Source organism: Oryx dammah, unplaced genomic scaffold (genome assembly GCF_014754425.2).
Source record: "Oryx dammah isolate SB20612 unplaced genomic scaffold, SCBI_Odam_1.1 HiC_scaffold_11, whole genome shotgun sequence".
Classification (NCBI taxonomy): Eukaryota; Metazoa; Chordata; class Mammalia; order Artiodactyla; family Bovidae; genus Oryx; species Oryx dammah.
Genome location: NW_024070195.1, coordinates 28,872,914 through 28,888,800, shown reverse-complemented (window position 1 = coordinate 28,888,800; position 15,887 = coordinate 28,872,914). Strand labels below are relative to the sequence as shown.

The 15,887-nt window shown below is 40.1% G+C and overlaps 1 protein-coding gene across 1 annotated transcript in view; it reads left to right on the top strand.

The window, feature by feature from the left end:
- Positions 1–3,116: 3,116 nt before the first annotated feature.
- The window catches only part of GLYATL3 (glycine-N-acyltransferase like 3), a 13,936-nt gene continuing 1,165 nt past the window's right edge, over positions 3,117–15,887 (top strand). The window contains exons 1-4 of the mRNA XM_040249491.1: positions 3,117–3,194; positions 6,996–7,103; positions 7,516–7,642; positions 11,199–11,322. Of these exons, the coding sequence (XP_040105425.1) occupies positions 3,117–3,194; positions 6,996–7,103; positions 7,516–7,642; positions 11,199–11,322 (437 nt within the window). The remainder of the gene's footprint in view (positions 3,195–6,995; positions 7,104–7,515; positions 7,643–11,198; positions 11,323–15,887) is intronic.

Below are 15,887 nucleotides of genomic sequence, written 5' to 3'. Positions count from 1 at the left end.
ATTTTTCCTGTGTGTATAAGTGGTTTTGAATCCTTCGGGGAACAAACCAAGCAATTAATAAGCAAATCAGCTACAAGTATTTAGAACTCCTCTTCTTTGCACTAGCAACCTTACTATGTGTTTGTATACAAAAAGATCTCTGAACATCAAACCTAGTAAGAGAAATATGATCAACTTCCCTTTAAAATCATTTCATTTCATTTTCTCTCAAAAGACGCTGAATTAGAATCAGTGCATGTGTTAAATAAGGATTTACTAAGAAGTTAAGATTGCATTTATAGATGAGGTGAGTGAGTGAAAAGTCAAGCAGATACAAGGAAGAGGAGATAGTGGCTATACTTCTCTGTTCAACCTCAACTCTGAAAACTTCCTCTTTTCAGTTTCTAATATTGGCTCAGACTACGAGTATTAAGGCCCAGAAGCCTGATTTGCTGACTGCCTTGAAGTGAAGTGAAGTCGCTCAGTCGTGTCCAACTCTTTGCAACCTTGTGGACTGTAGCCTACAAGGCTCCTCTGTCCATGGGATTTTCCAGGCAGTAATACTGGAGTGGATTGCCATTTCCTTCTCTAGGGGATCTTCCCAACCCAGGGATCAAACCTGGGTCTCCTGCATTGTAGACAGACGCTTTACCGTCTGAGCCACCAGGGAAGTCTAGTCCTTCATATCTCTTCCGACTCTTGCTGGGAATGCAAACACTTCAGATATACCACTCAGTGGACTGGAGCCCAGGGGGCTGGATCTTAAGAAACATGCTTCTTAGAAGTTCAGACTCACATAAACTATATGACAGAGTTTTATGACAATGGATTTTAAATAAATCTACAGTCATACATTCTGAGTATCTCATAGCCACACAGAGATGCCACATAGAGAAGTTAAGTAGCTTTCTCTGTCTGGAAAATGTATTGTAAATAAAATAATCCAGCAGAAGCCCAAGTTCTCAACGTTTAGTTATCTTTGCATCCAAGTGCCCGGCTACTCAGGGTAGGGAAAAGAGTAAGTTGGATAAGCTCTATCACACTATTTTTCAATTTTAAAAATTAAAATTAAAAAAAATTTTTTTTCTCTAATTCAGTCAAGACCTGATTGGAAATATGGGGGAAAAAAAAATTTCTTGGAAACAAAAAGCCATGGGACAGAGCCCCCCAAATCTACAAAATGCAATTATATAAGAATGCATGGAGTCGCATCCATTACATTTAGGCCCTTTACATCCCTTACTTTTATCGGACTAAAATAAGCCTCAGCCTTTGCTCACATCTGATTCATCTTTAAGCTAGGTATTTCTCTCCTGTTAATCACCTGACCCACTCAAGTTTTTCTCTGGTCTTTGCCCCACATTGTGAAAAGAAGTTTCCCTACTTAACCTAAGACTTTCCTCTGAGCTTCATATCATGCATTCAGCAACTACTTTCAGCGACCCTTACTGTATGCCAGGCCCTGTGGTAGGTGCTGGGGACACAGTGGAGTACAGAGCAGACATGGGTCTTTCTTCATGCAGCTCACAGGCTACTTATGACAGGCTTACACCAAAGAAAGCACAAATAAATGTAAAGTTATAACTGCTGGCATGTCCTGAAGGAAGAATTCAAGAGTACAGTGAACATGTGTAATGGAAGGCTTAACCCAGTGTAGACACTGACATCTCCCCGGGATCCAGTTTTGTGAACTTTCCATTTCCAGTGGTTCTGATTGACACATCCCAGGGCCTCCTTCTCTCTCTCTTTCTTTCCCTCATCAGAGGAAGGTGGCATTCAGAATTAATCTTAAAAAGGAACAATGGTACAGATGAATCTGTTTGCAGGGCAGGACTAGCGACCCAAAAGTAGAAAATAGACATGGGGACACAGTGGGGGGAAGGGAAGGATGAGATGATTTGGAAGATTAGGATTGACATATATACACTGTGCTGTGCTTAGTTGCTTAGTAGTGTCTGACTCTTTGCGACCCGATGGACTGTAGGCCGCTAGGCTCCTCTGTCCACAGGGATTCTCCAGGCAAGAATACTGGAGTGGTTGCCATGCCCTCCTTCAGAGGATCTTCCCAACCCAGGGATTGAATCCAGGTCTCCTGCATTGCAGGCAAATGCTTTACCTCTGAGCCACCAGGGAAGCCCAAGAATACTGGGGTGGGTAGCCTATTCCTTCTCCAGGGGATCTTCCTGACCCAGGAATAGAACTGGGGTCTCCTGTATTGCAGGCGGATTCTTTACCAGCTGAGCTACCAGGGAAGCCCAACATATTTACACTACCATATGTAAATAGATAGCTACAGGAACCTGCGGTAGGGCACAGGGAGCTCAGCTCAGTGCTGTGTGACAACCTAAATGGGTGCGATTGAGGGGATTGGAGGGAGGTCCAAGAGGGAGGGGATAATGTATACATATAGCTAATTCTCTTCATTATATGGCAGAAACTAACACAACATTCTAAAGCAATTACACTCCAATTAAAAAAAAAAAAGAATTACACCCTTATCCCTATGCAGTGAGGCTACTGGGGAGACTGACAAGCCCCGTTCCAACCCTTGCAAGGTGACTGGCTGCTCTGGCTTTGTCCTGGAGTACCACATCCCTGTCCCCATCGGCACTAGCATCATCCCAGCCCTGTGTCTAAGAAGTTACTGACAATAGCTTGAACTGGTACAAGCCCCCTCTGCCAGGGGGCTGTACTGCCTCCATGGGCAACTTTCCCTTTTTTTTTTTTTGGATGCACTTGCTGAATCATATTTACCTGACCAAAGATTGAACCCATGTCCTTGGCAGTGAAAGCAGGGAGTTATAACCACTAAATAACTTTTGATGCCATTTCCAAGACCTACAGCTAGCTCACTCCTGAAAGAGATGGTATTCACCAAGTCTTCATATTAGGAATTCACCGACCATCTTAAGACCCACACCAGAGTTTCTCTGCAGAAGACCCTGGGTGCAGTTGTAGCCACCATATCATTTTATATGAGAAAAAGTGAATGAAGCCCAGTTTAAACAAACAAACAAAGACAAAAAGTTTCAAGGATCTTGCTGGGTAGCTTTAAATATTAACAGACAAAAATTAAATACATCCTTTCATGTTTTTAAATAGGGGTGGAATTACTAGCTCTCCACTCTCCAGAGAAGATGCAGGTTCTTAACTGTTCTACCAAATTACTGATCCTGGAAAAAATGCTGAAGAGTCACTTTCCTGAATCACTCAAGGTATGAAACATTGAATAGTTCTATCTTCATTTTATTAACCTGTGAAATAATATCAGACTTATAGCTGTTTCCCAAATTTTCCTAATGGTAAGACTCTGGGAGTACTTCGTAAACATACAGTTTCCCAATCCTCTCCTTCTAGAGACTGATTCAATGGACGGGGGATACAATGCAGTTAGTTATATTTTTGACAGTCTTGCTAGATACAGTCTCGCTAGGAAAAGTCAGGCTGTGCTGGATTGGACTATTTATGAAATAAATTTCAGCTGTAAATTTTATTAAATGGCAGAAGAGTAATTTCTTACTTGTTAAAATTTTATTTTTTAAAGACTTCTAAATTCAGATTAGTTGACTTGGCCTGAATGGTATGTATAATTTTTTTGGAATATCTTTCACATTATCTCATTTGAGCTTCAAAAACACCTAATCAATCCCTCTCTAAAATTAATTCCTCTGTAATATTAAAATCTCTGAATAGGCAGATATTTATATTATAATTTTACAGATAATATTACTAAATAACTTCCCCGTCTCCAGGTGCTAGAATTCAGATTTAAATCCAGATTATCACATTTCAAATTGAGTGTTTTTTGGAAATGCTTGCCTCTCACAGCACCATCTGAAGTAGGAATTAAGGAAATGAACCATATAGGCACAGATAGATGCCTTTCTAAGAAATCTCCTCTTTAATAGCTGCTTAGCTCTTTGCTCCTAATTTCTTATTTCTCCTACCCTGAGTCTTTTTATCCCTAAATCTCTTTATCCTCCTTTAATGATTTCTTTGTTATATAATGCCTGGCTTTGTTCTTTGACCATCATTTCAAAATACCCTTTCAGTAAACACTAAGTCCTTTAGTGAATAAAAAAGATAAAGAAAAGGTAGTCTCAGTTGTTTCCTCTTCCTCCACCCACTGGAATTTATAGCTGCGTTTTTATAATCTCACTTTAGGCTTAAAATCTAGTTTAGTCGCTCAGTTGTGTCTGACTCTTCGACCCTGTGGGTTATAGGCTACCAGGGTCCTCTGTCCACCGGATTTTCCAGGCAAGAGTACTGGAATGGGTTGCCATTGCCTTCTCTAGAGGATCTTCCCGAACCAAGGATCAAAACCAGGTCTCCCACACTGTAGGCAGACACTTTACTATCTGAGCCACCAGGGAAGTCTTAAGGCTTAAATGTTTAAATAACCTTCCGGATTTCCTTCACAAGCTCTACCTGCTCATTTCTCTAGCATTTTTACTCCCTCCTAGCCACTTTGCATCTCCTCTCAACACTCACTCTTTGGATAAATAAATTATTGAAAGGATTTGTTTGTTTTCTTATTGGAAGACAATTGCTTTACAATGTTGTGTTGGTGTCTGCCATACAACAACATGAACCAGTCATAATATAGACTAATTCTATAATATATAGACTGATTCTTTAGGGGCCCTCCCTGTAAAGCCTTCCTCCCCCATCCCATCCCATACCTCTAGGTTGTCACAGAGCACCAGTCTGGGCTCCCTGTGTTATATTGCAGCTTCCCATTAATTATCTGTTTTACACATGATAACATATGTATGTCAATGCTAGTTTCTCAATTTATCCTACCCTCTCCTTCCCCCTGTGGTTTCAGCCAATGCCAAAGCTTTCAGTTGGTTCTGATCTTTTACAAACTAGTTATTTTTTCAGAATCTGAATATTGTAAAGAGGTTTCTTTTTTCTTCTAATCTTATGAACATTTCAATCATGTTTAAGTTACATTCTTGAATATGGATTATGCTTTCCTCGTGTGAAACCATTTTAATAAATGTATTACTCTGTACACGTAAGATCTTCAATTCCAGAATTTAATCATGAAGAGAACAAGCATGACCCTTCCAGGTTACTTTAGTCTGTGGATTTTCACTAAGTGTGATCCATGTTGCACATTAGTATTAGACTACATTTAGAAAGATACTGTCTATGCGAAAATCTGAGTGAGGTCCCGGTTTGGGTAAAACAGAAGAGAGCTGGATCGTCTTCTAGGCATTGAGATGAGGTGAGTGATTTGAATTAAGATAGTGATAAAGGAGGTAAAATGTAGGCTCTGAAGCTCTTATAATTTAACTTTTTTCATTGAAGTATAACACTAGAAGGGTCTTGCCAGGTGGTGCTTGTAAAGAAACTGCCTGCCAATGCAGGAGACATAAGAGACCCTGGGTTGGGAAGATCCCCTGGAGGATTTCTTCACTCCTGGAGAATCCCATGGACAGATGAGCCTGGAGAACTATGTCCATAGGGTCACAAAGATTCAGATAGGACTGAAGCAACTTGGCACCCACCCCCATAACACTAGAAAGTGCACAAAACACAGTGATACAGCCCAGTGAATTTTCTCAAAGTGAATATCTATGTAACTTCTACTCCATTCAAGAAAGAACAGTACATCAAACACCATTCTTCCCCCACTCCATACTCTTTTTCTGTCGATATCTTTCCCTGCTCTCCCATAGTAACCACTATCAACTTCTAAAGTCATCATTTAATTCTGCCTGTCTTTGAATGTAATATAAATTGGATCACACAGTAAGTATCTTTTTGAACTTAGCTTCTTTGGCTGGACAAGCTCAATACCATGTTGCTCTTTGGTAATCCATGGTAGGAATATGCCACAATTTATTTATTTATTCCACTGTTGCTGGATATTGTTTCCAGTTTCTGTCTACCGTATTATAAAAACGCTGCTGTGAACACTAGCCTATAGCTTAGCTCTCCTCCTTACCACCACAACTTTGTTTTCTCTAGAAGCACAGAGATAACATATGGAAGTTGCTTTGTGGGACAGAATCTTTGATTCTTAGTGGGGGAAAAAATGTGAAAAGTCACAGAACAGAATTCTAGTGATACTTCAGTATTGCTTAGTCAGTAAGTATTTGGTCAGCTCTATCAGACTCCAGGATATAACAGTGAATAAGACATAGTTACAACCCTCGGGGAATGCTTATACAGACCTGCTCTATCAAATCTAAAATGCAGGGTATGCTTTTTGGCTTTTTTCTGAGGGACAGTATCTCAGTCTCAAGTGCTATTTAATTGTAATTCAAGGTTGGGAGAATAGTTGTACTTCACATATGATTTTAAGATAGCCTGCTGCTGCCAGCTCACTTCAGTCGTGTCCGACTCTGTGCGACCCCATAGACAGCAGCCCACCAGGCTACCCTGTCCCTGGGGTTCTCCAGGCAAGAACACTGGAGTGGGTTACCATTTCCTTCTCCAATGCATGAAAGTGAAAAGTGAAAGTGAAGTCACTGAGTTGTGTCCAACTCTTAGCGACCCCATGAACTGCAGCCTACCAGGCTCCTCCGTCCATGGGATTTTCCAGGCAAGAGTACTGGAGTGGGGTGCCATTGCCTTCTCCGTTAAGATAGTGTAGTAAACTTCAAAAGCAGCTGCACATCAAAATTATCCATAGAAATTTTAAAAGGCATATGAACTCTAAATCTAGATATCAGACACTGATTCATTAAGTATTACTGACCTATGTTCCAAGTCCCTGTCTGGTAAGCCTATTGATTTGGTACCTCTCACCATTGTGTTAAAAAAAACACTAAGTTTTGGGAGCATTTTCATAGACTGTCATAGACACTTTAACAGTTTCCTTGTGCACTGATGAAATAACAAGGGAGAAGTCTATATGTGTGTGGGTTGTGAATATATATGTGTATATTTATAATTTCCCCTCATGGCCATAACTTTGCACTAGTACAAGAAATGAAAAGAGCAATAAGCATCTAAAATGGTTAATAATATGACTAGCTATTCCTCTGGGTTCTCTGCCTCAGGTTTACGGAGCAGTGATGAACATAAATCGTGGGAATCCCTTTCAAAAGGAAGTGGTGTTAGATTCATGGCCTGACTTCAAAGCCATCATCACACGGCGGCAGAAAGAGGTACAGTTTTAAAAGGCAAAAAAGAATTGGTACCAACTGAAATGAAAAAATGAAGTAAAGGGGAAATTGTAACCATCATAGCTTAACAAGCTATACACCTCGCCATTAGCTTCTAATTTGACTGGCTTTGGAGTATCAGACATATGGAAACCTCCAGTCTAAATGTGTTCACTAGGATGATTTCTCTAGTGTTTGATAATCCCTAGTAGAATGAAGCAGATACGCTTGTACACACTAGTTTTCCCACTGGGTTGATGATTCCTTATGATCATTGACTTTGGTCATATGGATAAATATGAAAGAAGATTGAAAAAGACAGCATCCTCCCCATTCTGCCTCTGAGACAAAGGAGAGGCTCAAGTGATCAAAGGTGGTGTGTTTTATGTGTTTGTGATTATGTCTTCTGTCCTAGGCTGAGACAGACAACCTGGACCATTATACTAATGCCTATGCTGTGTTCTACAAAGATGTCAGTGCTTACCGACAGCTGTTGAAAGAACATGGTGTTATCAACTGGGACCAAGTTTTTCAAATACAGGGTAGGTCAAGTACAAGACACTAGACAGGCATTTTTTTTTCTTCTTTTTGTCATATCTCTCAGATATATAAATATGACACACTTTTCACACATATAAGCACACATATGTACAAATACACTTACATATATTTTATACATTAACAGCTTATGTATTACAGTCTTATAGCAATACTTTTTTTTTTTTTTAATGAGGTTTGGCCTTTGGGGTTGGCAGAGGCCATTTAAATTAGGCTGTTTTTAAGTGATTTTTTTTTTCTTTCAAAAAATGGTATCAGTGAATATCACAGGATATTTCTCCTTATTACTTCTAACCCTTTCCTATCATAATCTGTTAAAAGAAATCTAATTTAAGTCTAAGCCAATAGGTAAGCCTTTCTTCTTTCTAAAGCAAATGATTCTTGAAAAAGATAATCAACTGGTCTGCATAGGATAAACTGAAATGATTTTATAAGGAAAGAGTATATGTGGGCTCCAAGGAGATAACTGCATAGCCATCACGCTTCTAGAAGAACTTTAGGCCAAGACTGAAACAGATTAAGACTTTTGATTATTTGGATGGATAGCTTTGGCTTCAGTGTATCACTTGCTCTCTCAACTTTTTATAATGATTGGGAGTTGATATAGGCAATGAAGTTATTGTGTGTAGCTCTTCCAATGAAATGAGTTCCTTGATCATTTGCCAAGAAGGTAAGAACCCCCATGTTAGATATATAAATTCTGGTAATTTTTATCAGCCAGAAGTAGCTGAAGCCCTCTACAAGAAAAGTTTCTGTCCACCTATAATGATTTATGTAAATTCATAACCTAAAAACTTGGGATGTTGTATATATATTAAAAAAAATCTCCTTGCAAATGCTCAAAAAGACTTTATAGAGGCAGTTCTAAACTCTCTCACACATTTACAGATTTACCCCTGTTACGCTGGTTAGAAATGAGGCACTTGTTTATCTAATTAACAATTCAGAAAAATCTCACCAGGATTACTTTAATGTGGAAATGAGTATATCTCCTCCTTGATGTGAAAAGTCATGGCAGTTACTGGATGGATTTTGGTATTATTGGTTAATATCCTCAAATCCTCTGAATTCATCATCATGGAGAGACCGTCCCTCTAATTGCCAATACTTTTTTTCAGAAGGCTGAGCTATTAGTTGTGAGTTATACTCATTTTAATTGATAGTCATCTTTCCTGAGGGTTTAGTGGGGAGAGATGTGATTTATAGCACCTAGTATAGCTGGAATGGTAAAACCCCTCATTTACCATGTAGAGCCGTACTGGCCCTTGACTTCTGATGTGGTCTCAACTGTAGGTTTCTGTGGTAAGAACTGTAATCTCTTTAGGACACTGAATAGCTTCTAAGAAGTCATCAGTGTCTTTACTATTCTTATTCAGAGAACCTAAAAAGGTGCCATTTCTATAACATCTCTAAATCATGAGCCTCCCTAAAAGCCTATCAGCTACATATGAACAGCCTTTTACTTTCTGCAGGCTAGGTCAGAACTACTAGTTGGGCTGGTGGATAGATCAGGATTTAGGCAGTGAAGCTGCTTCAGTACTGGGTGTTTAGAGCAAGAACACACCCTGCATAGGAATGCCTTTGTCATTTTTAATCTACAAACCATCCATAAACAATGTTAAATCAGGATTAATCCTCTAATGGACCCAGAGGAGCCAAACTCCTTGTGTTTGCCATACACAGAAAACAAAAACATGCATAACTGCCCAGACAGGCCCTGCTTGTTGCTCACTGCTAGTTGCATGAATGAGAGAGCTTGTCTACATGAGCACCAGCCTGAAAGTTTCAAAGGCCTGCTCACTGGTAACTATGAACCAAAAAAATGTCCCAAGTTCTGGCTTATTCAGTTAGCAACCCTTCCCCTTCTAAGGAGGTGGAGTGGTCAATAGCAGAACGAGAAGTGGAGAACCCTTTCTCCTTGAGAAAGGAGAAAATCATTTGTTAAAAATGATACCCTGTCAACAGATAGAAGGACATGACCCACAGCACCATGGAGAGATGATTGGCAAAATCTAAACAACAAATCCTGTTGTTTGGTGATTAGAGGGCCCTAACCACCAGGATTCTCCAACAAAAGGAGTTTTTAAAGGGGGGAGAGAGGAGTTTAGTGGGAATTGAAAGGTCTGTTGATGAAAAGACTCACAAGACAAAAAGTGGGCAAAATCAAACTACAGTGTTTAAAGATGCAGACTTGGATAATAAAACTGTAAAGAAAACAAGAAAATGGTTATCTTAAAAATTATTATAATGATTATTTTTGGAGGAGAGAGAAGGAATTGTGATTAAAAGATTGGGGAGTGACACATAGAAGGAAGCTCATCAAATTCTAGTCTGTGGCTTTAGAAGTAGTCAAAATGTATGCGATTATTTCTAATTAAGCTATCCCTTTTATGCAGTTTTTGTTACCTGTTACATCTTATAAGTCTAAAAGGTTTTGTTTTAATGTTAGGATGACCTTTAGAAAGAATTAACTCAGTCTAACTTAGAAGAAAAAAAATTCTGTTGGAACTACCATCCACACCTTGGGTCAGCACGGCTCACTACCACTTAGATGTAATTCAGTGTTTTAATATGGAGTGCTAGCCACAGCATCTATCATTTTAATAGCATTAACTTGAAGACTCGCTTATCTTTTCTTAGACTTAACTCCCTGATGGGGAAGCTGAGGCTCAGAGCACAGTCTGTTCACCAGGACCTGCCATTCATGTTTTCTTCAAGAGGAAGTGATTTCCTAGGAGAAGGAAGCAAGCAATTAGATATGAAAGGAAGTGGGAAAGTCAATTTCCAGAGCATTCAAGCAATAGCAGCCAGAATGGAAAGGACAGAGCAGATCAGGATTTGGAGAAGCGGACAGTCAGTTCTAAGTAAACAAGCCCCTTGTCATGCTGTAATTACTATCAGAACAGAGACCATGCCATTCTTGTGTCCCACTCTGAAGCTATCCCCAGCACAGCACTTTACGTACAACAAGTACTGAATAACGGTTTATAGAGAATACAGTATGCCACTGCTGCTGCTAAACACAGTATAGCTACGACAAATGAGTGAGTGTTGGGTAAGTTAAGTTCAGAATAAACCTCACCAGTCTAAGTTTATATATTGACACTGCTGTGATGGGCATTTAGGCAGGAGACTGAAAGACAGTCTTTAAAGTAAGATAGCCCTGCCAAATAAATTGAAGCTCTTTCATACTTCCAGAGCATCCCTTACCTTCAGGGGCTTAAGATCAATCTGAGAAGTCAGGAAAATAAAAATTTCCCATAAGCATTACAAATTCTTAAGGGATAATCCCATCAGAAATTCCCATGGAAGATCATGATCAACATGGAAATTTGAAAATCTCATACAAGACTTGAACATCAGACAAAGGAGTAGCTCTGATAATATATGTATGAATACAAAGTGGTTAGGATAATACAAGGTGGGAAGCTGGTGGTATTGGTGATACCAAGTATAGAAATACTAAAACAAATTTGCTTTTGGCATTTTCAGATAAAGCATCCACATTTTTTTTTTTTCATTGTGTGTTTCCACATGCAGGGCTACAGAGTGAATTATATGATGTTTCCAAAGCTGTTGCTGACTCAAAGCAGGTGGATGTAAAGCTAGCTTCCTTCAAGGCCACTTGCTTACCTCCAATTTCAGCTGCAGACACCAGTTTCTTGTACGTAAACCAACCTTCTTCTGGGGGAGAACTTATGCTATGGCAGTACAAATTGCAGTACCTGGAGCAATTAATACCATTAAGGAATATTGGATTTAGGTGACTGAATCTAAATGTATGTATGTGTTTAGTCTTTTCCTTTTTGCTGTGCTTGACTGCTCATAATTTCCTGCAAAATCAAATCTGTGTCTCTCTCCATAGTAATTAACTATGGACAGTTTTTTCACAGAATACACAAAAAAATCATTTCTTGGGCATCCTCCTCCTCCAAATAATTCTAAATAACTTCTGCTGTCTGTGCCCACGGTGGTTATAATTGTTTTTGGTTGTTTCAGGGATGAAGGTGTTTAGGTGACTTACGTGTCTTTTATGCCAGGCACTAAATGTTTTAAAGTTTTAAATACATTGCCTCTTGAATCCTTTCTACAACCTTATAAAGCAGTACCATTATTATTCCCTTTTTGAACAGAATTGAAATAACACACAGGAGCAAACTGTAGAGCCAGAAACAACCAAAAGAAGCCTAATTCCAGGATCCAGCCCTTCAGAACATGTGTTAGTTTATATCTGCATTCTTTTACTTTGTGGTCCCTGATCTGTCATTCACTAGTTACTTTCCATTTTGCCTTACCTTTCTGTGTGTGTGTGTGTGTGTGTGTGTGTGTGTGTTAGTCGCTCAGTGTGTCTGACTCTGCAACCCCGTGGACTCTAGCCTGCCAGCCTCCTCTCCATGGGATTCTCCAGGCAAGAATAGTGGAGAGAGTTGCCAGTTTCTTCTCCAGGTTACCTTTCTGAGCCTCAATCAATTCTTCCTAAAAACTGATGTATATACCTTCTTTGCATGTTTCTTGTAAGCAAATGAAACTAACCACTTCAGTGAATGTTACTTTTCTCCACTTCCGTGGTGTATGTTGAAGTAATTATTGAGCAAAACAAGACTAAACCTAGAAAAGAAGGGGTACTTTAAGTCACATAAAGCAACTGGATTTTATTGTTACTTTTTCAGTCATGAGACTTTTCAAACACAAGAGTTGAGAAACTAGTGTAATTAACCTCCAAAACCAATATACTTAAAAAAAAAAAAATCTTAAACACCTGCCTCTTTCAATCACAAAATAATGCAGTTCTCAATTTTGTCTTTTGTTCAATCCAACTGTAACCTTTTCAACAATACATTTTCCTATTAATTGAATTTTAAAAATATAACCAAGCTTGTGCTCATTAAATATACATGTATATTTTTAAAATGTACAAAAAGTATAAGATTTATTATGTTAGGAATCTTTTATCCAGAACTCTATCTTTCCCACCCCCTGATTTATTCTAAAGGAAATATCTTCTATATTATTCCATTATACTTAAATATTATACCTCCAAAAGAATTATTATTATTATTATTATTAGGCAGGCCTCACAGCTTGTGGGATCTTATTAATCCCTGGTGGTTCAGATGGTAAAGAATCCACCTGCAATGCGGGAGACCTGGGTTCGATCCCTGGGTTGGGAAGATCCCCTGGAGGAATGCATGGCAACCCACTCCAGTATTCTTGCCTGGAGAATCCCCATGGACAGAGGAGCCTGGTGGGCTACAGTCCATGGGGTTGCAAAGAATTGGACATGACTGAGCAACTAAGCATAGCATAGTATGGCTTGTGGAATCTTATTAATAGCTCCCCCATCAGGCATTGAACCCTGGCCCCATAAGTGAACACATTGAATTCACTCAGGGAATTCTCAAGAATTTTTTTTTTTAAGTGCTATACTAACATCACCTCTGTGTCAGGAGTCCCCCAGACCACCCAAAAGTTCAGTGATTGGCTAAGAGGACTCACAGGACTCATATTTAGTCGTGGCTATAACTTATTATGGGAGGAGGCAACGGCACCCACTCCAGTACTCTTGCCTGGAAAATCCCATGGACAGAGGAGCCTGGTAGGCTGCAGTCCATGGGCTCTCGAAGAGTAGGACATGACTGAGCAACTTCCCTTTCACTTTTCACTTCATGCATTGGAGAAGGAAATGGCAACCCACTCCAGTGTTCTTGCCTGGAGAATCCCAGGGACGGGGGAGCCTGGTGGGCTGCCGTCTATGGGGTCACACAAAATCAGACACGACTGAAGTGACTTAGCAGCATAACTTATTATAATGAAAAGATACAAAGCAAAATCAGCACAGGGGAAAAAGGTGCTTTGGCAAAGTCCAGAGGAAACCGGGCACAAGCTTCCCAGAGGCCTCCCTGAGCAGAGTCATGCAGTATGCATTTCATTCCCAGCAATGAGTTGTGACAACACAGATAAGATTTTTTTACTGGAGGTACTTTCTGCCAAGCACGCACCAATTTCCTAGACTCCCAGGAGGAAAACAGGTGTTCAGCATAAATTACATCAATTGTACAAACAGGCCAAGCTAACCACTCTTACCGGTTCTGGGAATGGCAGGACTCCTCCAGAAATCAAAATTACCTGACACCTAGCAGCACCCCACTCCAGTACTGTTGCCTGGAAAATCCAATGGACGGAGGAGCCTGGTGGGCTGCGGTCCATGGGGTCACTAAGGGTCGGACATGACTGAGCGATTTGACTTTCACTTTTCACTTTCATGCATTGGAGAAGGCAATGGCAACCTACTCCAGTGTTCTTGCCTGGAGAATCCCAGGGACGAGGGAGCCTGGTGGGCTGCCATCTCTGGGGTTGCACAGAGTCGGACACAACTGAAGCGACTTAGCAGCAGCAGCAGCAGCCAAAGGCCAACCTGGCAAGCAGGTTCTCTAAAAACAGTGGCCTTGAGCCTTCTTTGTTAGCTCTTTCCTTAAAATTTTGTGAACACTATTTTCTAAATATAAAATGACCTGTTAGTAATCACATTTTCCCAATTATCTTAAAACTTTTAGCACTTTATTTGTTTTGAATAAGCACCTGGTTATTATATGCAACTGGTTAATATCTCTCTTAAGTTTCTTTGGACAGACAGGTACCCCTTTCATCTTTTTTTATTTCTTATGTTACTTTTGGTTAAAAAAAAATCACGCTATTTGTCCTTTAGAGTTTCCCCACAGTCTGTCCAATTCAATAGACATGAGTTTGAGCAAATTCCAGGAGATAGTAAGGACAAGGAGGCCTGACATGCTGCAGTCCCTGGGGTTGCAAAGAGCCGCTCATGACTGAGCTACTCAACAACAAGTCTGTTTGCTGTCATATCCCTGAGATGTTATTTCAAATTTTCTTCAATCCCCCGTCAGACTTTTTTAAATCAAATTTTTACTTGAATTGCTCCTTTCTGCAAGGAAGTTAGACAATTTGTCTTTAAAACCTAAATCATTACCCAAATTTGTACACTTTATTTTGGATACCTGCCCTTCACATGCAAGGTCATTATCTCGAATATCCCTCCTGAAACAGGTGGTTTAGTGTTTTCATTTGTAGTGACATCACTTCCTGAAGCTTCTTTGACTTGGTTCGAAAGTTTATTTTTGAGAATTAAATGAAAAAATCCTGTTAAGCCAGTTATTGCTTGCATTTCTTTATGTTCTTTCCTCCTGCTTAGTGGTTAGGCGAATGGCCCGGCTCCAGGTCTCACAGAATACCTGAAATATGAGCTGACATTGCATCAGTTCAGCTCAGTTCAGTGGCTCAGTCACATCAGACTCTTTGCGACCCCATGAATCGCAGCACGCCAGGCCTCCCTGTCCATCACCACCTCCCGGAGTTCACTCAGACTCACGTCCATCGAGTCAGTGATGCCATCCAGCCATCTCATCCTCTGTCGTCCCCTTCTCCTCCTGCCCCCAATCCCTCCTGGCATCAGAGTCTTTTCCAATGAGTCAACTCTTCACATGAGGTGGCCAAAGTACTGGAGTTTCAGCTTTAGCATCATTCCCTCCAAAGAAATCCCAGGGTTGATCTCCTTCAGAATGGACTGATTGGATCTCCTTGCTGTCCAAGGGACTCTCAAGAGTCTTCTCCAACACCACAGTTCAAAAACATCAATTCTTTGGCACTCAGCCTTCTTCACAGTCCAACTCTCACATCCATACATGACCACAGGAAAAACCACAGCCTTGACTAGACGGACCTTTGTTGGCAAAGTAATGTCTCTGCTTTTGAATATGTTATCTAGGTTGGTCATAACTTTTCTTCCAAGGAGTAAGTGTCTTAATTTCATGGCTGCAATCACCATCTGCAGTGATTTTGGAGCCCCAAAAAATAAAGTCTAACACTGTTTCCACTGTTTCCCCGTCTATTTTCCATGAAGTGATGGGACCAGATGCCATGATCTTCGTTTTCTGAATGTTGAGCTTTAAGCCAACTTTTTCACTCTCCTCTTTCACTTTCATCAAGAGGCTTTTTAGCTCCTCTTCACTTTCAGCCATAAGGGTGGTGTCATCTGCATACCTGAGGTCATTGATATTTCTCCCGGCAATCTTGATTCCAGCCTGTGTTTCTTCCAGTCCAGCGTTTCTCATGAGGTACTCTGCATAGAAGTTAAATAAGCAGGGTGACAATATACAGCCTTGATACACTCCTTTTCCTATTTGGAACCAGTCTGTTGTTCCATGTCCAGTTCTA